Source organism: Mchenga conophoros, linkage group LG1 (assembly GCF_057382185.1).
Source record: "Mchenga conophoros isolate Kocher_MC1m ecotype Shallow Benthic linkage group LG1, M_conophoros_male_GT1.1, whole genome shotgun sequence".
Lineage (NCBI taxonomy): Eukaryota > Metazoa > Chordata > Actinopteri > Cichliformes > Cichlidae > Mchenga > Mchenga conophoros.
The window spans coordinates 99390-124846 of record NC_140526.1 but is presented as its reverse complement, the minus strand read 5'-3'; the positions used below and the strand labels follow the sequence as shown (position 1 = coordinate 124846).

Here is a 25457-nt window from a genome sequence, read left to right as displayed (position 1 = left end):
AGTATATATTGAGGATTGCCTGATATTGTGAGCAGGTGGGGAACATGACAGCTGAACTTTAGCAAACCAGGTGAAAAATAATTAAGACAGGAAGTAAAACTAACGTGAGACATGAAAGGAAACAACATTCAAAGTAAAACAGGAAAAAAACCTATACCATAAAAAATCGAATGAAATCTTTTTCATGCACCTACAAAACAAGAAGTCAAGTTTTCAAAAATGTGTTCATCAGCACACGGATACGACTCTTACTTTGGACAGAGACGCCACAACTGGTAGCGACTGAATCCTCTGAGACATCTTGACCCAAAGCACAGCAGGACAACTGCTCCTCCTCCTCCACACCAACATCACTGTTCTCTCTGAGGACACAAAGGGAAAATTATTATTACCAGTGCAACTGTCAAAGTGACCAAAGTGACTCACACGCAGGTGTTTACAGTGCATTCATCTGTAGTGAATAGTGAAGCACAGTTCAAAAAGACAACAGGACGAGTTGATGCAGGAACTTGCCTTAGTTAAAGGTACAGCTGCACAAACTAAGTTCAAACCTGATCCTTTTCTATGCAGAGCTCTTCTCTAAGGTCAAAAGTGTTCTCCTCAAGGTTTCCCACCCAATGACTGCTTTCAGTTTGTCACGTTAGGTGCAGTGTGGAAGATTATTCCACGATCAATGGTCTTTGATCAATGATTGTTGATCAATGGTCATGACAATTTGCATATTCATGATCAAGGAACTGACGTCACAGCCAGTGGGCTGGTTTCAGTCATTGTACAAATGTACTGTTTATAAGACTGGAAAGCTGCAGTCAGCTGTGTGTGACCACCCAACAATTTATCGTTGATGGAGTTCATCTTGTTCCAGAACAAGGAAGGGAAAATGCAGCTTTTTTCCTTCTGCTGGCTTTCTTGAACTGAGCAAAACTATGACGTGGGAGAAGTGGAACTGCTAGCTGGCGGGAGGGAGCACAACACCTGCTCATTGTTCATCGTTTGACTGACCACAAGCATCTTGCATATCTCACAGCAGCCACTCAAGACAAACCAGGTGGGCCCTCTCCTTTGCTTGGTTCAACTGTGTTATGATCTATAGACCCGGCAACCCAAAACGAGAAACCCAACACTTTGTCCCGTCAATTCTCAACTTCTGATGCCACGGCAGAGGAGACCATTATTTTCCCGCCCTCCTGCATTGTTTGTTTGCTGTACTAAGAGATTGAGTCATTTTCTGCAATGCATAGCGGGACACATGTCCCAGATGTTGAACTTCACATCATATCATGCTTTGTAGATACTTGCAAATCTCTATAATATTAAAGCTTGGCATTCTACACAAAAAAGCTATGAAACCCTGAAAAAGAACCAGCTGTTTTTCTGTGTTCTTTAAATTAATATATTGACCATTATTAGCTGCAAAGGCCTTTGAAACGGATTTGCACAGGGCAGATGTATTCAGGTGAAAATGTATGACTATATTATGCCAAGCTTTTGAGGATCTTAATGTCTTTTTCCTTTTTGGCAGTTTTGTTCGCTGACTGTGGCAGATCAATACTGAACTACAGGTTAAAAGTCTTCATATAACAGGAAAGTTTTTCAGCTGCATTATTCACTTGGAAACTCAATCTCTGATTTTCAGAATCCATTTGTTCCATTCCAATCATATTACCAAATCATACACTTTTGTTGTTGTTATAAATGTTATTTTGGTTTTAGCGACAGCAATTCTTCGCTTCTTTTTGACTTTTTAAAGATGCATCTTGTGGGCTTCAAGTATTTGGAGTTTCCATCCAAACTTCTACATTCTGAAGCCTCTACAGCTCTGAAGATATTCAGAGATGCTGAACCAAACAACCAACCGTGTCTTCTAAGCCTACATTTTATTTCTTTTTAGTTTGATGACAAAAAGTAGCCCCTCAATCAGCCGTACATCTCTGGGCTCAACTCTAAAGTCCAACCTCCTCCTTAGGTTTGTCCTTAAGGCTAAAAGTCCAAATTCTTGAGACGTAACAAAATTCAGTTAAAATGAAGTCTTCATTTTAAACTAATCTTACAAACCAATACCAACTAAAAATTGGCAACTAATATTACCAAAGTCACTTTGACTATTCTCATAAACTGATCGGACTGCATTCATTTTATATATAAAGCTCCAGTCACCTCAAAGTGTTACTGGGCACTGCGCTGGTATGGAATGACTGATAAACGTCTGTACAGGTGTTTTTGAAGTAATAATCATCATAATCTCAAACTTCCAGGAGTAAACTCCACTGACACCAAGTCCACCTGTTTGTCCACATTCTTTTAAAGATTTCAAAGTGAAACTTTTTGCACGGATACTGTGGAATTTTCTCTTCTTCCTGTTAAACCAGTCCTCTCCCACTCAATCTTACTTGTCCTTTTAAACTTGTAATTGTTTCTACATACTGATTTCACCTATGTTCTCTATTTCCTTCGTGTACATTAGAGACAGTATCTTACTTTGTGTCGGTCACAGACAGACGGCTGGATCCTGGAGACTCCAGATCACTCATCTTCAGTCAGTCTGAGAGAGAAACCAGCAGTACTGACTGTGAAAGGAGAACCAGAATCATGGTGAATCTCTTTTCAGGAGTCACATCCAAGACTGACAGAACAAAAAATGAAACACACTCATGGTCTCGTAAAAAGTGACTGTGAGGAGAAGGAGGCAGGCCTTCATCAACACAAATCAAACAATTATTAATTAATTCGATTTTTGATGGAAACGGAAACAAGCAAAATACGCACTTACTTTGACAGTTAATGATAATTATACTACTGTTTAACACCGCGTGTTTCAGTTTGAGTTAATCTAATTATGGTTCTGTGAAATAACACTCAGTGATTTTCAGAGTTCAGTCAGACTGATGTCAGAGTTATGTCCGTGATCACCACTGTATGAAAGCTTTAGTCATATTTAAGGGCAATATCACCAAAATACAGTAAAAGATCTCCTTGAATGTTTCAGATAAAATGGAAAACAGACTCATGCAGTAAATATTCTTTTATTGGACAGAAAACTGTGCAGTATAATTTACTTGAGATGTTGAAGATATGAGAGCATTAAACAGGCTGATGTTTGGAAGAGGCTCTGACAGGAGAGAGATGATACAGAAACATGGCATCCTTATAAAATACTGACACACTTTATGAACGGACAACTTTTCACAGCTCTTTGAACATTTAAATGAGCTGCATACTTTCCCCACTGAAACCAGCACAATCCCTCTGTGATGGAAACAATATTTGAACTAAATGTACTGTGGATAAATCAAAGCATTATCAAAGTTGTCCGAGGACTTCTCCATCTACTGTCTCTCTCATTAGTGGTTTAAACAGGGTGAGAGCTCTTTTAAGGACAAACTTCAGCACTGCATGGTTGAGTCTGTGTCCTCACCACAGTTCGCGGGCCACATATTTGGTGAACTGTCTCATACATGCCAACCCTCCCGACTTTTCCGGGAGAATCCCGCATTTCAGAGCCCCTCCTGAAAACCTCCCGGAGCCACCATTCTCCCGAATTTCTCCCGAATTTCAACCCGGACAACAAAATTGAAAAAACATATGGCAGAATTCATAGCGCGGCCCAGCCAATTCCAGTTTCCAACAATGGCGGCAGCTTGTAGTTTTAATATTACTCTTATTTCTCTTTCTGGGTCACAAAATAAACTTTTAAACTATTTTCAGGCGAGAATGTAGCTGTGTAAACTTCAAATATCTGAGACGGCGAGAACACCGGACTCCCGGCACATCGTCTTCAACCCCCCGCGGTCTTTCGCTACTCGGGTTAAACAGGATATATAAGTCACTTCGATAACTTCAAAATGTTCTTGTTTGGCTTTTCCAGTGTTTTACTTGTTCGTGAGTAAATCGTTTTGGCTGAGATTAAAGTTATTCGATTCGATTAAATGTAACTTTATTAATCCCTCGGGAGGGGTCCTCTGGGGTTTTCACAAAGCTGAATAAACGTCAAACAGAAAACTGATTAAACAAAGTGTGAGACGGTGGAGAATTGACGCCAGCGCCCGGTTATATTTTAGACAGCAAGGAGCAGACGCAGTTTCACTCCACCGAGGGAGCTCGTGACGTACTACGCGGCTTTCTTTAGACCGCGAAGGCGGGTCCTCAGGTGGAAGCAGCCTCTGAATTTGGACACCCCCGCTGTTTCCGGCCAGCCAATAATAACGGTGACATTTAACGTATTTTGTCGAATAAATAAACACTGTAAAATATATTTGCCCCCCCCAACAGCCCTTTGAATGTTGGCAAGTATGAGCCGTCTGCTCGGTGTTTCCTAAAACGTTAAAGCACGTTTGGCTTCACACTGACAAACAGACCCAGCTTCGGCACAAACCTAAACTAACTAACCGACCAAAGAGCCGCGTTAAGTGGCGATATCACTAACGTCACGTAACTTAGCCGAAGCCCAGTCAACACACATATGTGGGGCCCAAATAGGGAGCAGCAGGGCTAATATTTGGGGCCCACTTGGGAAACCCAACTGGGGTCCAGCTAATTTTGTCCTCAGTTTCCATGGTGGCCCCAAATGTGTTTTCCTAGATGGGTTTATGCTTGGTCCCAGATAAGCCCCAAATCAGGCCCAGTTGAAAAAAATATGTGGGGCCCAGATGGGTAGAAGCAGATCTGATATTTGGGGCCCACTTGGGGTACCCACCTAGGACCCAGCTAATTTTGTCCTCAGTTTCCATGGTGGCCCCAAATGTGTTTGCCCAGATGGATTATTGATGGGACCCGGATGGGCCCCAAATCAGGCCCAGCCAACAAATGAGTATGGGGCCCAGATGGGTAGAAGCGGGTCTGATGGTTGGGGCCCACTTGGGTTACCCACCTGGCACCCAGCTACTTTTGTCCTCAGTTTCCATGGTGGCCCCAAGTGTGTTTGCCCAGATGGAATTTTGGATAATGTAAGTAAGCTATAATTTAAATCACCTGTACAACAAAGCCAGTTTATCTTTTTTATTAATACTGATTACTATGAAATTTTAAAACAGTATGCTTTTTTATATAATACATTTTTTGTGTGGAGAACATGTTGACAAAAATGTCCACAGTATACACAAAACAATAACAAATAAATGTTATACAGTTTAAAGGAAAAACAAATGCAGCAAACCACAGCTTCTCACTCATTCACCAATCCATTGGTCCTGAAAGAAATTAAAAAAAAAAAAGAAATTAGTGCATTTTCACAAACAAAATCAGATTTGCGATAGTACTGAAGTTGTTTTGGAGGTTGTGCTGTTCAAGTTGTTTGACCTCCTACATTGAACTCTTTGAAGACCATGAGTATTCATGGAAACAGAAAAGCTATTTACAAAATGATTTACCAAGTAGGCACTCAAAAATTAAATTAATGTGAAATATTTTACCTTAAAACATTTAAGACAAATGTTTAAAAGATGTCTACATAGTTACAATGATAACTGGTGTTGTGGGCTGTCTCAGTGATTGGCACAGAGCTTAGAACAGGCAAGTGGTTAACCAGTTTTTTGCATGGTACAGCACCTCATAATGAACACAAAACAAAATAGTAAAATGTAACAAGGGCTACATCTACCAAGGAGAAAACAGATTCCACTTCTTGAGGTGTGTGCCAGGCGGGCGCCAATAATTTTCATGTAAATCAAAAATAGGGCCATCAGATAAATCAGTGTGTTACTAATTACACTGGAAAAAATAGAGGCTGGCTCTGGAGTTCCTGGAGCTTATTCACATTCTGTGAGCAACCAAAAAACTGTTTAGTGAGAGACTTCTTCAAGTATGCTATAGAGATGGCACGATACCACTTTTTTATGTCCGATACCGATACCGATATCATAAATTTGGATATCTGCCGATACCGATATGAATCCGATATAGTGTTTTTTAATCAACAAAACTGTTTTTTAAATATCTTGCTGCATTTTGTATAAGTTCATACTCAAGTTTAAAACAACAACTACACTAAAGCTATTCTGTTATACCTGTATGCAAAAAAAATGTTTCATAGTTCAGCAATACTGATCAATCTAATAAACTTAAACCTACACCATCCTCCCTATTCTGGTATTTTAAAGAGTACTTAGCATAAATATTAAGCAACCTAACTAATAGGGTTCCAACTCCCAGCAACAACAAAAATAAATAAATAAAAAATAGGGAACCACCCCTCACGCTCCACCTCATGATGCTTAATCGACGTAATCAACCTTAATTTGATGCAGTGTGAAAAAAATGCACAGAAATCAATTATTTTTCAAGAAATATTAAATAGATTCAACATCTTTCTTCAACAAAATTGCAGACTGCACAGATGGTACCTTCCCAAAGGAAAAAGTACTATAGCTTACTAGGGTATATATATTAGACTTAATAGTTACTATATACAGTAATGGACTTCTATTCATTTTGCATCAAATTAAAACTTTGGCTGTCAGATAATTATTTATTAAAAGCTTGACATTTTAAATGAGAATAAGAAAGAAAAGTATGTCTTTGTGCCCCCTTTTCCCTGTTAATGCCCTATCGGCCCCCCTGGCTAAACTTTGCTAGATCCGCCCCTGCACAGTTACCAGCCGTCAGCTACGTAGAAAAAGATCCTGGTGTAGAAAGTAATATTAAATAAATTCTAACAACAGCTGATCAAGCTTAAACGTGCTTCTGTTGTTCAGCCGCTGGTTTCCTCTTTCTGGTGCAAAGTGGGCCAAAAGCAAACTAGAGACACGGACTCACGACAGAAAAGCTGATCAGCTGATCGTTAAGCAGTTTCATGATTGAAGTAGCAGCAGGAGAGGCAGTCGCTTGTTAAGCTTAACGCAGGAATGCTTTACAAACATTCAGAGATGGACTTACACACTTGCTTTACTTCTCTCGGGATAACTTTGTCGGAGATGAAATGCCGGGTTGCTAGCGAAGCTCCAAATGCTATCCAGACCACCGACAGGTCCCGCATGCCACAGCCGCTCTATCACGTGATGCATACTGCTCCAACGTGCTAACGTTCTGAGGTGAGTTACGGCGTATTGCAAGTTTTGTGAGGTGCTTTCGTGATATTTAATGGATCGGATTACATTTTTTATTTTTCTCCGATATCCGATCCAGTAATTTAGGTCAGTATCGGACCGATACCGATACGTAATATCGGATCGGTCCATCTCTAGTATGCTACAAGCCAGAAAGAAACGTGGTCATTCCTGCCAGCAGCCACCAACCTCCAGAACAACATGAGCTGATGGTTTCATCTCCACAATTTGTACAGTCTATCTAAACCACGTGTCAAAGTCAAGGCCTGCGGGCCACATCCGGCCCGGCATACATTTATATCCGGCCCGCAAGATCATTTTATATAGATGTACTATTATTGTTATGCATGGCCCGGCGATATGAGGCGCTAATAATATACAAACTACAGATCCCATAATGCACCGCTGAAGCCTCCTTGCTGACTGCTAGGCTAACTGGGAACATTCCCGCGTCAATCAAGTCAAACTTCTGTTATTGCGAAGCTAGCCGCTCACAATGGTGGAGAGAAAAGTTGATTCTGAATGACTGCAGCTGTAGTGAGCATCCGTTATTCAAACATCAACAAAATATCTTACAACTAATGAACTTACCATATAGCACTTCAAAAACTTTAAGCCCTCGAAATTCCCGCTTTCCATGGCACCCAACGAAGTTATATTGCCTGGAAAGAGCATTGTCCATAATGAAGGCCATCATTCTTCTTGTGGCTTCATCAACAGTGCTCCCTCTGATCTCTGCCACAACAGAAACCTTAGGACACGCAAGGACAATAATTTTACTGACAGTAGTACCATCAGTCACACCTAAAAGAAAGCAAGCACAGCTACACAGTAATTAGGCTCTATAATATTGATGCTAATTGACTGAGAAAGAGTTAGGTGTCAAAAGAGAGTGATATTATACCCCTTTCGTCAAACGCAGTGATTTATGACCCCCTTAATTGATTTATGACCCCTAATTAAATTATCCCCTAATTAAATTATTCATGAGCTCCGGAAGTAGGAAGTAATTAAATAATAAAAATATGATATTCATAAAAATATGATATTCATAAAAATATGATATTCATAAAAATATAATTGATTATTTAGAAAGTTTCTTATATATCAAAATAGCATTCTTTTATTTCTTTAAGCAATTAAATTTTTATTTTTATTTTTTTTTTATGCTCAAAAAACGCCATCTGGTGGCGGGTCAGTGTGTGTGTGTGTGCGCGCGCGCGCGCGCCCGAGGCTGTGTGCCTGGGCGCGCGGGGGCGCGCCCGTGTCTCCGGACCGTGCTCTCTCGGGCTCCGTGCTCATGTGTTTAAAAATGTATTAAACCATATTAAAATTGTTTAGTTAAACTTGTGCTTTTGTAACGTTCAGTATGGCCACAAACACATGCTATATGCCTTGGGGGAAAACTTTATTTAGATTTATATGCATTTGTAGATTTAGAATAAAACTCATACTCAGAAAAAATTCGCGATCCCCTAACCCTCCTTAGATACATAAGCAGGGAAAACTCCTTAAAAAACCCTCCGCTATTTCTCCAAAACCCTACAATAACTTGTTAGGGTACCCCCTCTATTCCCAAAACCTTATATTCGATAACAGGGAAAATCCTGAAAAAATCCTTAGTCTTTTTTCTGAAATTCAGCGCCCCGCGGCTCCCTTCATGCTCAGCCAAACAAAGCCAAAACTCCTTTTAAAAATTTCTCCGCGATTTCTCCAAAACCCCTAGAATAACTTGTTAGCTACCCCTCTATTCCCCAAAAAAAGCGCTATAATCCAAAAACATTGGGAAAGCTCCTTACTCTTTTTTTCTTCAAAAACTTGCCTCTTGCTAGCTACCTCTAAAATTCTACGCAGAGTCTAAGTTCTACCTCGCTCTTAATCGCACCGACCCGCAACAGCTTCCAGAGCACAATTTTTTCCTGCTTGTTCGCTCCCCGCTCTGGTCCCGAATGCGCTGCTTACCTCGTTTGAAAATTCCCCCCTTAGACCAACTCCGCCTCACTGCGCCCCGCTGCCAATCACATAACCCTTGCACCGCTCCCTTCGCACCCCGGTTAGCCAATCCGCTCCAGCTCTGATTTTACGATCTCCCGCTGATGTTAAGACTATCTTCGAACCCCAGAAGAGATCTGACTTCAGACGTATCAACAACTGGCGCCGCTCAGACTGCTTGCGAGTTCGCATAGGGAGCGGCCGATTTCAACAGCAACTTGCGTCTCTTTCCTTATCCGCATATCATTCGGTAAGTGTTAATCTTCCTCTCTAACTACATTTTTGCATTTTCCTTTTTACCATTCTGTCAATCCTTTCATTTAAAAAAATAAATAAATATCACAATGGTTTGTAACAGGTACAATACACCATCCATCCATCCATTCGCCTCCACTTATCCTTTTCTCAGGCTCGCGCGGTGCGCTGGAGCCTATCCCACGTACAATACACTTTAAAATATATATAAGCTCCACTTTTAACTCCCGTAAAAGTTTATACATTACATGTCTACATCACCTATCATGGCCTCATCGGGTATCTCATATCATCTTGTTATTGTTATGTTATGCTCCTTTGATATTTTGCTAGTTTGCGTGTTTTAAAACTCTTTTTGTTTTTCTTTATATTTTTAGACCCAGATGTGTTAACCTGATCCCTGCGAAACACCAGCTCTGCGTGGATTTTGACCGCGAGTGACCGGATGTTGTTTCCGGCCTGAGGTTGCCTGAAATGCCGTGAGGCTCGTTTGAAAGATTGCGCCCGAGACCAACTCCGCCTCCAAGGCATGCCTACCTTTAGCTGCCACCAGTGAGATATCAGAGCCGGGCTCCACATATCCAATCAGGAGCATGAGCAAGACAGCTTTTGCAGACTCTCCAGAAATATACAAGTCCTTACCAACTGCTCTGCAACCCAGTGTTTCTGGTCCCCTCACTAACATCGCTTTTTGAGATATTTTTTATGAACCACCAAAAAAGCAATTTTACCCCACAGACTGGGTCTGAGGGCAGCAGCGGGGACAAATGATTGTAATGAAGCGACGGACATTTCATGGCTGGTCTTGCATAATCGTGAGTTATTATGTCATATGGTGATAAGTACATAGTTTTGCAAGAGGCATACAAGCACTGTGGAAAAAGTAATCATAAAACTGTTTTTGTGAACACCCTACGTTATGCTTTAAAAAATGTGATACATGTAATGTGATCATCAAAGAACATGATTTTTAAAAAAAAAAAAACTTTTATTCTTATGCTTTTAAAGTATGTCAGATTATCTTAAAACACTTATTTGTATGTTATAATGTTTTTCTTACACCATGTGTAATTTTTATAGACACCTTATTCATTGTATCAATGTGTAATTATGTATCTTTGATAAATAAATAAAATATTTAATCTTGTATTTGTGTACTTTCTGGTGATTCAATAAAAAATTAGTCACATATCGCTCTGATAAACACAGATGGCTGAAAGAAATGTTTGATGGAACAAAGGAAACAAGTGTCTTGCTGCTAAACTTTTAAGTCACCATGGTTTAAATGAGAAAGTCTGTATGTAAAACATGAAAAACTCCAAACCCGGTTTAACTACAAAGGTGTACTCATTTCTTTGTAATGGTACTTTACTGTTCCAATGAAACAAAAAGAAAATCTCATTTTTAAAGTACATTTTTCGGCCATCCTGACCTATTTTCAGGGGCAAGAATGTTGATGTTAGACTGTGTTTTAAATCAGGTTGTGATCTTAAACTAACTATCACAGCACTGATTTCAGTTGTAATGTCAATTAGAATCCCAATTTGGCTTTTCTCCAGTCAGTGTTATGGTGAAATTTAACTTGTTCTTTTGTGTAATTGCACATGGCCCAGCAAAGGACCCCTTAGTAAACTGTACAGCATAAGTTTTCAATTCACTTTTGTCAGAAAACTTCACAGTATGAGAAGTTACAGCACAGTTTCTCCAAACGTGTGGTTCTTTTTCAGCCAGCGTGCTTTTAGAGCATCTACATTAGCTCATGTAGTAAAAGTACAATCAGTAAGTGTACTTTAACATTTGAGATTCCGAGTCACTCTTGCTTAGATCATGTGAACTATATCATGAACCTTTTTTTGTATAATGCATCAAACGTGTTCAAATCAGTTTATTTTCAATTTATTTTAACTAGAGACAAGCAACTCCTTTTTAGCTTCTGTTATGTATTTACCTCTCACACCTTAATCTAGATGTTAGTGTTCTCAGAGTTAACATGTCTCATGTTGCCATGTTGTATTTCTAATACCCAGCCTCAGTGTTCGCCCTGTTGACCCTCAAATCCAAACACCAATGATCTAGATATTCACAACATTCATAAGGAGATTCTTAAGGTCTTAAGTTTTGTTGTTTTTATGTTTTTATGTTTTACAAAAAAAAAACTTCACATTTTTTATATTTTTAAACGAAAGTGACATGCAAGGATATTTTTCTTTAGTGATGTTGCTTCAGCAATCTCAAATACTAATTATTCTGGGAATTTTTATGGTCAAACTATGTGATTTTCCAAATGTGTGTGTGTGTGGAGTAAAATGACCTTGTTCTTATGATGTTGTCACCGTGAATCATTTAGGATTAACAACACAAATTGTATCGATAGCAGAAACAGTCTTATAACTTATAATTCTCACACGTTACCGCTAGTTTTACAAACGCAGTCTTCTTCAGCTCTGTTTATGTAGCTTTTATGAAACTGATTTTCCATAGTACAAGTAGAATTTAATTTTTCTTTGCTCTCCAGTATAAATGCAATAATTTGCAGGCTTTTTACTGAAACTCTCACAATGCAACACTCAATGCTCAGAGCTTCATATATCAACAGCTCTGAAAATATCTTCTTTTTTAAAGTAATGTAGGACAGGATCTCTCACTCTCTGTGTCTCAAAAAAAACCCAACTAAACTGGCAATCACCACTAAACAAATGAAAGTAGTTTATGGCTTTTTTATCAGCTGCATTTCTTTCATTTATGTATTGATCCCATTGTTTATTGGTAATGCTTTTAGGTCACTGTTTTAGCATGTCTGCCTCACACTCCATTTAAACAGTTTAACAGATAGAGGTGGCATTGGAGTTTGTTGGGTGCTCCTTCTGAGACCGATCTGTTGCAGTCTGTTTGGCCACAGCTGTGGGTGCCTTCTTTGCTGATCGCTTTATTCTCTCTTCTAGCATACTCCTTAATCTTATCCAATTTCAGTTTATCCAACAACAGATGCAGCCTGTGATCCACTCATTTTAAGCATTCAACATAAGCAGCATGCCAAAATCCAAAACAAAGGCAACAGCAATTCCTTCAAACTCAGGTGAACGCCTGCAGAGCCACAGCACACACACACACCAAACCGAATAGCAAACGTAGCGGTGGGCGTGTCACAAAAACATCTTCTATGGTCAGAATCCAAACTGCGTTCAAACAAACAATACGCAGCACAAAAACACAGTTTACATACCACCGTCGTCTTCTCCTTATCTGTCAGACTAGCCGATTTTATGGGTGTAGTGTAGTGATGGGATTTCCGGCTCTTTTTAGAGATCCGGCTCTTTCGGTTCGGCTCACTAAAAAGAGCCGGCTCTTTCGGCTCCGAACCGGCTCTTCAGGTTGTTTTGTTGCTTTAATTAATTTATTATTAACAATAATATAAAATTATGCACAAAAGGAATTACTAACATAAAAACAAGTGGTTTTATTTATATATGTTTATATATAAATATATGCGGTGGCCCCTAGAGACAAAACACGTACAAACTCCAAAACACATTTCTAGCATGAACTGAACTTCCAAAGCAGAGCTACTAGATCACTTAAATTACACAATTGAAAGCATGTGTGTATTGTTTGTGTATTTATACACAGGCACTCATATATATATTCAAATAATTTAAAAAAAAGTTCATTTACCTGTTATTACCACACACCAAATCCGGTCGTTGGTACTTGCTGGCTTGTGTAGCCACAAGATAACAAAGGCTCAACACTGCGCCCAGCATCCTGGAGCACTTCTGTTGTCTTTTGTACGTGTTTTGAGTTTTTATATGCTTCTGAGTTTTTATATGCTTCTGAGTTTTTACGTGCTTCGGAGTTTGTACGTGTTTTTACGTGTTTTGGAGTTTGTACGTGTTTTTACGTGTTTTGGAGTTTGTACATGCTTCAGAGTTCGTACGTGATTTGAAGTTTGTATGTGCTTTGTCTCTAGGGGCCACCGTAAATATACTTTTATTTATTCACTCCACATAAAATGTAATAAATAAATCATATAATACAAAAATCAACTATTCACATTTCAAGTTTTAACTATTTAAATTTCAGCTTTTTCCTTTCACAAATTTAAAGTGAAAAGAACACAAAACACTGCAAACCACAACACAATTAAATATAAATTATAATAATATGAAAACTAAAAGAACATGCATATTCTCTGTCATATGGACCTGCATGAATAAACTTTCTCAATCCTTTATCTCTTTCTTAAGGTCTTAAGTTTTGTTGTTTTTATGTTTTTATGTTTTACAAAAAAAAAACTTCACATTTTTTATATTTTTAAACGAAAGTGACATGCAAGGATATTTTTCTTTAGTGATGTTGCTTCAGCAATCTCAAATACTAATTATTCTGGGAATTTTTATGGTCAAACTATGTGATTTTCCAAATGTGTGTGTGTGTGGAGTAAAATGACCTTGTTCTTATGATGTTGTCACCGTGAATCATTTAGGATTAACAACACAAATTGTATCGATAGCAGAAACAGTCTTATAACTTATAATTCTCACACGTTACCGCTAGTTTTACAAACGCAGTCTTCTTCAGCTCTGTTTATGTAGCTTTTATGAAACTGATTTTCCATAGTACAAGTAGAATTTAATTTTTCTTTGCTCTCCAGTATAAATGCAATAATTTGCAGGCTTTTTACTGAAACTCTCACAATGCAACACTCAATGCTCAGAGCTTCATATATCAACAGCTCTGAAAATATCTTCTTTTTTAAAGTAATGTAGGACAGGATCTCTCACTCTCTGTGTCTCAAAAAAAACCCAACTAAACTGGCAATCACCACTAAACAAATGAAAGTAGTTTATGGCTTTTTTATCAGCTGCATTTCTTTCATTTATGTATTGATCCCATTGTTTATTGGTAATGCTTTTAGGTCACTGTTTTAGCATGTCTGCCTCACACTCCATTTAAACAGTTTAACAGATAGTGGGAGGAAGGTGGCATTGGAGTTTGTTGGGTGCTCCTTCTGAGACCGATCTGTTGCAGTCTGTTTGGCCACAGCTGTGGGTGCCTTCTTTGCTGATCGCTTTATTCTCTCTTCTAGCATACTCCTTAATCTTATCCAATTTCAGTTTATCCAACAACAGATGCAGCCTGTGATCCACTCATTTTAAGCATTCAACATAAGCAGCATGCCAAAATCCAAAACAAAGGCAACAGCAATTCCTTCAAACTCAGGTGAACGCCTGCAGAGCCACAGCACACACACACACCAAACCGAATAGCAAACGTAGCGGTGGGCGTGTCACAAAAACATCTTCTATGGTCAGAATCCAAACTGCGTTCAAACAAACAATACGCAGCACAAAAACACAGTTTACATACCACCGTCGTCTTCTCCTTATCTGTCAGACTAGCCGATTTTATGGGTGTCACTGTGCGCCAAAGCCGAGGACGCTCAGAATGATTCGGATTAAACTGTGTCAGTCGGAGCTTTTATGGAGTCTTACAGTAAACGGATTATTGCATTTAAAAGAACTGAGAGACTTCAATTTAATTTTGTTTATGCAGCGCCAAATCACAACATCAGTCACCTCAATGCGCTTTATACTTTAAGATCTACATACAGAGAAAAACCAACAATCATATGACCTCCTATGAGCACTTTGGCGACAGTGGGAAGGAAAAACTCCAGAACCAGGCTCAGGGCTTCTACTTTCCTTCAAAATAAAAGCTTCACATGAGTCTCGATAGCAAAAATCTGACCAGTGTTGGTGTTGCAGGGTCACACTCAGGCTGTGAGGAGTTTGGCCTTCAGTCCTGATGGGAAGTGGTTAGCTTCAGCGAGCGACGACTGCACCGTCAAGGTACGACCTGATCTGACGTCTCACCTTTAATGTAAAAAATATATTTTAAGGATTGTTTTTCCCGGTACTTACATGTTGTGGTAACTCTGACTCTGTAACAGTAGATGCTGAGAAACCTTCAGAGTAACTATAACCTGCAGGAGTTACACGATGCTGTGAATGTAAACTGTGAAGCAGAACATCAGCAGCAGGAAACTGTGCAGAAAGGCTGGAAGACGTTAAAATGTTCCAGCTGGTCCTGGTTCATGTTTGGTAGTCACGTGTTCCCATAAAATAAAACGAGCGATTGAATCGCAACATTTTTAGATTCTTCTACATTTTAAAATGGTTTTAAAAGGTCCGTCTGTTGAATCACTTCAGTGTTTTAGGATTTTTAAGATCCATCTTTTCTATTAAAATAGTTTTCAGGACACTTCTTGACCCAGGTTCAGTTACATTTATTTAAATAAAGTAATAAGCTGGTGATGTGTAACGACTCGTTAGGCTAACATTTCATCGATGTTTAGAATTAAGTTTCATTTCATTTGCAGCGGTCGGATGTTCGGGTGTTTGAGAGCATCTTGGGAATTTAAAAGTGTGAACATGATGTGTTTATTCTGTAAATGCTGTGAAAGCATCAAACCGGCAGCATCCTGTAATAAAATCGCTCATTCTGATTGGCTGAAGGAGGTGAGCTCTGCTCTCTTCCTGTTCGATGACCTTAGCCCTGTCCTCTTGTCTCCATCAGCTGTGGGACCTGGCTCAGGGGAAAACCATCACGGAATTCAAATCTCACACCGCCGCCGTCAACATCGTCCAGTTCCACCCCAACGAGTACCTGCTGGCCTCCGGAAGCTCCGACAGGTACGTCGCCGCAGGCCGAGCGCCCGAGACGCAGCAGCTCGGAGCTGAAGGAGCGACTCATGAGTGGAATCAGTGTTTGTGACACTTTGTGGCTCGTTTAGTTTTTCTGTTTCATGAAGCTCAGAGGCTGCGCGAGGTTGTCCTCTCTCTGTGCCGCCAAGATTTTATTTTGGTGCTGAGTTTGATTGTTTGTGGCATTTTTTTAAATGTAACATTTCTTTTAGTCTGAAATTCTTTTACTTTTTTTCACATACATGTCCTGTGTCTTCTACATGTCCTCTGCATGTGCCACTAAATCATACATTTATAACTAAAAGTAAACAGGAAATATAATATAAATATAATAAAATGGAAATAATAACTCATCCTTTCTCCAACACAACCAGCAAGTGCACTCAGTATTTAATCATTTCTTTATTTTTGCATATGAAGTATAAATAAGTATTCCAACATGAATCACTTAAATTGATTATTATGTTTAATTTGAGGACATCGACCTGGTGTTAGAGACAGTTTATAAGTTACACCAGCAAGCAAAGCTGTAGTTTGTGGCCTGATTTTCCGATTGTCATGTGATCGTGATGGAGCCGTTAAAGCTTTGAATGTGTCACTTCAAAGAAATGAGACATTTTGTAGGTTTTGGCCTGTTTTAGTGACAGAACAGGGAGCAGGGTCATTTTTATCTCAACAGTTTATTGATGGAATAAATCTTACTCTCATTTATGAGAATAAGAAGTGACTCAAACACATACTTTCTTCAATTAATTATAAAAATGTCTTTAGCTTAGCTTGTAGTTAGAGCTGGGTTAGGCGACCCTAACCATCCCTCAGGTTCCTGGGGACTTCCCATGATGCACTGAGAGGTGCACTTTGCCCTCCACTCCCTCTTTTGTTCGTGTTTCGTTCCTCTTTTCTCTTTCTCCTCATTTACTGACTTGTCACTGCTGACCGTGGATCTGTTGGAGGTCTCTTCCTGTTCCTCAGCCGTGTTGTAGCGTCTTCACCTGACACTATAAAACACCTACAGGTGTCTCTAATGAGCTGCAGCTGTATGAACTCTGCATGTGCTTGCAGGACCATCAAGCTGTGGGATCTGGAGAAGTTTACGATGATCGGCTCGTTGGAGGGCGACACGACTCCGGTCAGGTGAGTTTTTCCCCGTTGCAGCAGGGTGTAACTGGAATGTGACCTCTGACCCCTGTCCCTGTGGTTTCAGGTGTATATGTTTTAGCCCAGATGGCTCCTGCCTGTACAGCGGCGCCACGGACTCGCTGCGGGTCTTCGGCTGGGAACCGGCGCTGCTTTGACGCGGTGCCGGTGAGCTGGGGAAAGGTGTCTGACCTCGCCATCTGCAACCAGCAGCTGGTGTGTAGCTCCGCCCACCGCTCAGTAACAGTACTGTGCAGAAGTTTTAGGTAATCTTAATCTTCCACCTTCTCCTCATGTCAGATCGGCGTGTCTCATCAGCTGTCGAGTGTGTCGTCCTACGTGGTCGATCTGAAGAGGGTAAAGAAGAGCGGTGGCGCCGTGATCCAGGGGATCATCCAGGACGACCAGCCGCTCACAGAGCCGAAGAAGGACCCCAAAGGAGCGGCACTGCGAAAGAACTACGAGAGACCCACGACCACCTGCAGATCGCAGAGGTACGGCACACTGAGAGACAGGAGAAAATACTCCAGATACTGCAAGTACTGACTCCTGGATTTAAAGTTTTATACATGAGCCACTGGTTTCATTCATCAAACACTCAGATCACATGTCATATATATATATATATATATATATAATAAATATATATATATAATAAATATATATATATAATAAATATATATATATATAATAAATATATATATATATATATATATATAATAATATATATATATAATAATATATATATATATATAAAAATCTTATTTGACTTCAGTGGAAAAGTTTCGCTTCCAGATTCTTTAATAAAAGTAATAAAGTAAAAAATTTGCAGTTTTTCTTCTAAAAACAAACAAACAAATGTTTGTGATGTCATCAGGTTGAAGCACCGTTCAGAGTCTGACAGGCGGAGCCCCGAAGGGGAGAGGCGGAGCCCTAGCGAGGACGAGGCGGACGAGAAGCTGTCGTCTGCTGAGATCCACAACGCCGAGGACTACAAGGCCATCTTCCAGCCAAAGAGCGCCATCTGTAGGTGGACCCGGAGCATCGCAGCTCAGATGTTGAATAACGAATACAGTTATACGTACATACAACGAGATCTGTGAAATATTGCTATTGAAAAGGACGCTGAGTTCATCTTTAATCAACACTGCACCAACAAAATCTGTGTTTAGTTTCCCCGAAAGCTTCTATTTCCTCACCTGTTGATCCACCTGCAGCATCGCCATCAGTTCTGCTCTGGCTGATTTTGAGAAGCAGGCCATATTTGAAAAGTGAGAGGAGTAAACATTACTCGCTGTAAGAGCCAAACAGGATGGGAGGATCTGATTGGTTCTTTGTGCCTTTTTAAAATATTCATCCTAATGAGGACAAAGACACTCTCGTCATTTCTTCTTTTGTTTTCATGTCGTCACATTTATTTTGCAGTCTGAGCTCCTCGTTCTCCTCTCTTCCAGCTCGCACTCCTCCTAAGATGTCGGAGCCTTTTCCCGCTCCTCCAGAGGACGGTGAGTCCAGCACAGCTTCACGTTTCTGTGAGACATCAGGAGACGACGCGCCTCCGACGTTTCAGTTTATAGATGAAACACGAACAATAAATCACGTGTTCGACAGTGAAAAACACACGACACAAAAACACACGACAGAGGTGTTTCAGCTCCTGTTTTGTGGTTACTGGGTCGTTTCCTGATGATTTCTTCTTCTGCTCAGAGTCCATTTTGGCGATCAGCCGGCAGCTGAAGGACATAAAGACTCATTTTCCTGATAAACAGCAGGTCAGTGAACGCAGCAGCCGTGTGTCTGTGTGGAAACATGGACGCCTTAGGACAGCGGACTATAAATGCAACGAACCTATCAGAGCTCAAATACCTGCTGTTTACAACAAAGTAGTCCTCCAGCCGCTCGGTTTTCTCTTTCTTTAGTTAAAGATTTTTCTTTGTCTTCAGAAAATCAGTTTAATTCAAAACCATCTAAAACCTTTAACAGCTGTGTGACTTTGGTCTGAGTGCGGTTATATGAGAGGTTTTATGAGTCTAAATTAACAACTAAAATGATGTGTGAGAAATTATTTTGTAATAAATGAAGGCCATCATTCTTCTTGTGGCTTCATCAACAGTGCTCCCTCTGATCTCTGCCACAACAGAAACCTTAGGACACGCAAGGACAATAATTTTACTGACAGTAGTACCATCAGTCACACCTAAAAGAAAGCAAGCACAGCTACACAGTAATTAGGCTCTATAATATTGATGCTAATTGACTGAGAAAGAGTTAGGTGTCAAAAGAGAGTGATATTATACCCCTTTCGTCAAACGCAGTGATTTATGACCCCCTTAATTGATTTATGACCCCTAATTAAATTATCCCCTAATTAAATTATTCATGAGCTCCGGAAGTAGGAAGTAATTAAATAATAAAAATATGATATTCATAAAAATATGATATTCATAAAAATATGATATTCATAAAAATATAATTGATTATTTAGAAAGTTTCTTATATATCAAAATAGCATTCTTTTATTTCTTTAAGCAATTAAATTTTTATTTTTATTTTTTTTTATGCTCAAAAAACGCCATCTGGTGGCGGGTCAGTGTGTGTGTGTGTGCGCGCGCGCGCGCCCGAGGCTGTGTGTCTGGGCGCGCGGGGTGCGCCCGTGTCTCCGGACCGTGCTCTCTCGGGCTCCGTGCTCATGTGTTTAAAAATGTATTAAACCATATTAAAATTGTTTAGTTAAACTTGTGCTTTTGTAACGTTCAGTATGGCCACAAACACATGCTATATGCCTTGGGGGAAAACTTTATTTAGATTTATATGCATTTGTAGATTTAGAATAAAACTCATACTCAGAAAAAATTCGCGATCCCCTAACCCTCCTTAGATACATAAGCAGGGAAAACTCCTTAAAAAACCCTCCGCTATTTCTCCAAAACCCTACAATAACTTGTTAGGGTACCCCCTCTATTCCCAAAACCTTATATTCGATAACAGGGAAAATCCTGAAAAAATCCTTAGTCTTTTTTCTGAAATTCAGCGCCCCGCGGCTCCCTTCATGCTCAGCCAAACAAAGCCAAAACTCCTTTTAAAAATTTCTCCGCGATTTCTCCAAACCCCTAGAATAACTTGTTAGCTACCCCTCTATTCCCCAAAAAAAGCGCTATAATCCAAAAACATTTGGGAAAGCTCCTTACTCTTTTTTCTTCAAAAACTTGCCTCTTGCTAGCTACCTCTAAATTCTACGCAGAGTCTAAGTTCTACCTCGCTCTTAATCGCACCGACCCGCAACAGCTTCCAGAGCACAATTTTTCCTGCTTGTTCGCTCCCGCTCTGGTCCCGAATGCGCTGCTTACCTCGTTTGAAAATTCCCCCTTAGACCAACTCCGCCTCACTGCGCCCCGCTGCCAATCACATAACCCTTGCACCGCTCCCTTCGCACCCCGGTTAGCCAATCCGCTCCAGCTCTGATTTTACGATCTCCCGCTGATGTTAAGACTATCTTCGAACCCCAGAAGAGATCTGACTTCAGACGTATCAACAACTGGCGCCGCTCAGACTGCTTGCGAGTTCGCATAGGGAGCGGCCGATTTCAACAGCAACTTGCGTCTCTTTCCTTATCCGCATATCATTCGGTAAGTGTTAATCTTCCTCTCTAACTACATTTTTGCATTTTCCTTTTTACCATTCTGTCAATCCTTTCATTTAAAAAAATAAATAAATATCACAATGGTTTGTAACAGGTACAATACACCATCCATCCATCCATTCGCCTCCACTTATCCTTTTCTCAGGCTCGCGCGGTGCGCTGGAGCCTATCCCACGTACAATACACTTTAAAATATATATAAGCTCCACTTTTAACTCCCGTAAAAGTTTATACATTACATGTCTACATCACCTATCATGGCCTCATCGGGTATCTCATATCATCTTGTTATTGTTATGTTATGCTCCTTTGATATTTTGCTAGTTTGCGTGTTTTAAAACTCTTTTTTGTTTTTTCTTTATATTTTTAGACCCAGATGTGTTAACCTGATCCCTGCGGAAAACACCAGCTCTGCGTGGATTTTGACCGCGAGTGACCGGATGTTGTTTCCGGCCTGAGGTTGCCTGAAATGCCGTGAGGCTCGTTTGAAAGATTGCGCCCGAGACCAACTCCGCCTCCAAGGCATGCCTACCTTTAGCTGCCACCAGTGAGATATCAGAGCCGGGCTCCACATATCCAATCAGGAGCATGAGCAAGACAGCTTTTGCAGACTCTCCAGAAATATACAAGTCCTTACCAACTGCTCTGCAACCCAGTGTTTCTGGTCCCCTCACTAACATCGCTTTTTGAGATATTTTTTATGAACCACCAAAAAAGCAATTTTACCCCACAGACTGGGTCTGAGGGCAGCAGCGGGGACAAATGATTGTAATGAAGCGACGGACATTTCATGGCTGGTCTTGCATAATCGTGAGTTATTATGTCATATGGTGATAAGTACATAGTTTTGCAAGAGGCATACAAGCACTGTGGAAAAAGTAATCATAAAACTGTTTTTGTGAACACCCTACGTTATGCTTTAAAAAATGTGATACATGTAATGTGATCATCAAAGAACATGATTTTTAAAAAAAAAAAAACTTTTATTCTTATGCTTTTAAAGTATGTCAGATTATCTTAAAACACTTATTTGTATGTTATAATGTTTTTCTTACACCATGTGTAATTTTTATAGACACCTTATTCATTGTATCAATGTGTAATTATGTATCTTTGATAAATAAATAAAATATTTAATCTTGTATTTGTGTACTTTCTGGTGATTCAATAAAAAATTAGTCACATATCGCTCTGATAAACACAGATGGCTGAAAGAAATGTTTGATGGAACAAAGGAAACAAGTGTCTTGCTGCTAAACTTTTAAGTCACCATGGTTTAAATGAGAAAGTCTGTATGTAAAACATGAAAAACTCCAAACCCGGTTTAACTACAAAGGTGTACTCATTTCTTTGTAATGGTACTTTACTGTTCCAATGAAACAAAAAGAAAATCTCATTTTTAAAGTACATTTTTCGGCCATCCTGACCTATTTTCAGGGGCAAGAATGTTGATGTTAGACTGTGTTTTAAATCAGGTTGTGATCTTAAACTAACTATCACAGCACTGATTTCAGTTGTAATGTCAATTAGAATCCCAATTTGGCTTTTCTCCAGTCAGTGTTATGGTGAAATTTAACTTGTTCTTTTGTGTAATTGCACATGGCCCAGCAAAGGACCCCTTAGTAAACTGTACAGCATAAGTTTTCAATTCACTTTTGTCAGAAAACTTCACAGTATGAGAAGTTACAGCACAGTTTCTCCAAACGTGTGGTTCTTTTTCAGCCAGCGTGCTTTTAGAGCATCTACATTAGCTCATGTAGTAAAAGTACAATCAGTAAGTGTACTTTAACATTTGAGATTCCGAGTCACTCTTGCTTAGATCATGTGAACTATATCATGAACCTTTTTTTGTATAATGCATCAAACGTGTTCAAATCAGTTTATTTTCAATTTATTTTAACTAGAGACAAGCAACTCCTTTTTAGCTTCTGTTATGTATTTACCTCTCACACCTTAATCTAGATGTTAGTGTTCTCAGAGTTAACATGTCTCATGTTGCCATGTTGTATTCTAATACCCAGCCTCAGTGTTCGCCCTGTTGACCCTCAAATCCAAACACCAATGATCTAGATATTCACAACATTCATAAGGAGATTCTTAAGGTCTTAAGTTTTGTTGTTTTTATGTTTTTATGTTTTACAAAAAAAAAACTTCACATTTTTTATATTTTTAAACGAAAGTGACATGCAAGGATATTTTTCTTTAGTGATGTTGCTTCAGCAATCTCAAATACTAATTATTCTGGAATTTTTATGGTCAAACTATGTGATTTTCCAAATGTGTGTGTGTGTGGAGTAAAATGACCTTGTTCTTATGATGTTGTCACCGTGAATCATTTAGGATTAACAACACAAATTGTATCGATAGCAGAAACAGTCTTATAACTTATAATTCTCACACGTTACCGCTAGTTTTACAACGCAGTCTTCTTCAGCTCTGTTTATGTAGCTTTTATGAAACTGATTTTCCATAGTACAAGTAGAATTTAATTTTTCTTTGCTCTCCAGTATAAATGCAATAATTTGCAGGCTTTTTACTGAAACTCTCACAATGCAACACTCAATGCTCAGAGCTTCATATATCAACGCTCTGAAAATATCTTCTTTTTTTAAAGTAATGTAGGACAGGATCTCTCACTCTCTGTGTCTCAAAAAAACCCAACTAAACCTGGCAATCACCACTAAACAAATGAAAGTAGTTTATGGCTTTTTTATCAGCTGCATTTCTTTCATTTATGTATTGATCCATTGTTTATTGGTAATGCTTTTAGGTCACTGTTTTAGCATGTCTGCCTCACACTCCATTTAAACAGTTTAACAGATAGAGGTGGCATTGGAGTTTGTTGGGTGCTCCTTCTGAGACCGATCTGTTGCAGTCTGTTTGGCCACAGCTGTGGGTGCCTTCTTTGCTGATCGCTTTATTCTCTCTTCTAGCATACTCCTTAATCTTATCCAATTTCAGTTTATCCAACAACAGATGCAGCCTGTGATCCACTCATTTTAAGCATTCAACATAAGCAGCATGCCAAAATCCAAAACAAAGGCAACAGCAATTCCTTCAAACTCAGGTGAACGCTGCAGAGCCACAGCACACACACACACCAAACCGAATAGCAAACGTAGCGGTGGGCGTGTCACAAAAACATCTTCTATGGTCAGAATCCAAACTGCGTTCAAACAAACAATACGCAGCACAAAAACACAGTTTACATACCACCGTCGTCTTCTCCTTATCTGTCAGACTAGCCGATTTTATGGGTGTCACTGTGCGCAAAGCCGAGGACGCTCAGAATGATTCGGATTAAACTGTGTCAGTCGGAGCTTTTATGGAGTCTTACAGTAAACGGATTATTGCATTTAAAAGAACTGAGAGACTTCAATTTAATTTTGTTTATGCAGCGCCAAATCACAACATCAGTCACCTCAATGCGCTTTATACTTTAAGATCTACATACAGAGAAAAACCAACAATCATATGACCTCCTATGAGCACTTTGGCGACAGTGGGAAGGAAAAACTCCAGAACCAGGCTCAGGGCTTCTACTTTCCTTCAAAATAAAAGCTTCACATGAGTCTCGATAGCAAAAATCTGACCAGTGTTGGTGTTGCAGGGTCACACTCAGGCTGTGAGGAGTTTGGCCTTCAGTCCTGATGGGAAGTGGTTAGCTTCAGCGAGCGACGACTGCACCGTCAAGGTACGACCTGATCTGACGTCTCACCTTTAATGTAAAAAATATATTTTAAGGATTGTTTTTCCCGGTACTTACATGTTGTGGTAACTCTGACTCTGTAACAGTAGATGCTGAGAAACCTTCAGAGTAACTATAACCTGCAGGAGTTACACGATGCTGTGAATGTAAACTGTGAAGCAGAACATCAGCAGCAGGAAACTGTGCAGAAAGGCTGGAAGACGTTAAAATGTTCCAGCTGGTCCTGGTTCATGTTTGGGAGTCACGTGTTCCCATAAAATAAAACGAGCGATTGAATCGCAACATTTTTAGATCTTCTACATTTTTAAAATGGTTTTAAAAGGTCCGTCTGTTGAATCACTTCAGTGTTTTAGATTTTTAAGATCCATCTTTTCTATTAAAATAGTTTTCAGGACACTTCTTGACCCAGGTTCAGTTACATTTATTTAAATAAAGGTAATAAGCTGGTGATGTGTAACGACTCGTTAGGCTAACATTTCATCGATGTTTAGAATTAAGTTTCATTTCATTTGCAGCGGTCGGATGTTCGGGTGTTTGAGAGCATCTTGGGAATTTAAAAGTGTGAACATGATTGGTTTATTCTGTAAATGCTGTGAAAGCATCAAACCGGCAGCATCCTGTAATAAAATCGCTCATTCTGATTGGCTGAAGGAGGTGAGCTCTGCTCTCTTCCTGTTCGATGACCTCAGCCCTGTCCTTCTTGTCTCCATCAGCTGTGGGACCTGGCTCAGGGGAAAACCATCACGGAATTCAAATCTCACACCGCCGCCGTCAACATCGTCCAGTTCCACCCCAACGAGTACCTGCTGGCCTCCGGAAGCTCCGACAGGTACGTCGCCGCAGGCCGAGCGCCCGAGACGCAGCAGCTCGGAGGCTGAAGGAGCGACTCATGAGTGGAATCAGTGTTTGTGACACTTTGTTTTGTGCTCGTTTTATTTTTTCTGTTTCATGAAGCTCCAGAGGCTGCGCGAGGTTGTCCA

At 39.8% G+C, this 25457-nt stretch overlaps 1 protein-coding gene and 2 long non-coding RNA genes across 4 annotated transcripts; 2 read left to right on the top strand and 1 right to left on the bottom strand.

Moving 5' to 3' along the window:
* Positions 1-4984: 4984 nt before the first annotated feature.
* On the bottom strand, positions 4985-12578 carry LOC146582633 (uncharacterized). The gene is made up of 3 exons (XR_014891716.1): positions 12511-12578; positions 7632-7791; positions 4985-5186 (listed from the first exon to the last, which is right to left on the bottom strand). It is a non-coding gene; the product is annotated as an uncharacterized LOC146582633 (long non-coding RNA).
* On the top strand, positions 8872-10434 carry LOC146582634 (uncharacterized). Its single transcript, XR_014891783.1, has 2 exons — positions 8872-9282; positions 9665-10434. It is a non-coding gene; the product is annotated as an uncharacterized LOC146582634 (long non-coding RNA).
* A 2136-nt stretch (positions 12579-14714) lies between the features above and the next one.
* Positions 14715-25325, top strand: LOC146582632 (katanin p80 WD40 repeat-containing subunit B1-like). Of its 2 annotated transcripts, XM_085269716.1 has the most exons (9): positions 14722-15136; positions 15864-15979; positions 17054-17125; positions 17196-17344; positions 17429-17622; positions 18006-18154; positions 18583-18633; positions 24379-24462; positions 25191-25325. In XM_085269716.1, the coding sequence occupies exons 4-8, from the start codon at positions 17216-17218 to the stop codon at positions 24417-24419; spliced, it is 564 nt and encodes a 187-aa protein (XP_085125842.1). In that variant the 5' UTR covers positions 14722-15136; positions 15864-15979; positions 17054-17125; positions 17196-17215; the 3' UTR covers positions 24420-24462; positions 25191-25325. The 2 variants fall into 2 exon arrangements, with proteins under 2 accessions (XP_085125787.1, XP_085125842.1); XM_085269661.1 differs by lacking the exons at positions 24379-24462; positions 25191-25325 and adding an exon at positions 18836-19047 and having other exon boundaries at positions 14715-15136.
* The last annotated feature ends 132 nt before the right edge of the window (positions 25326-25457 follow it).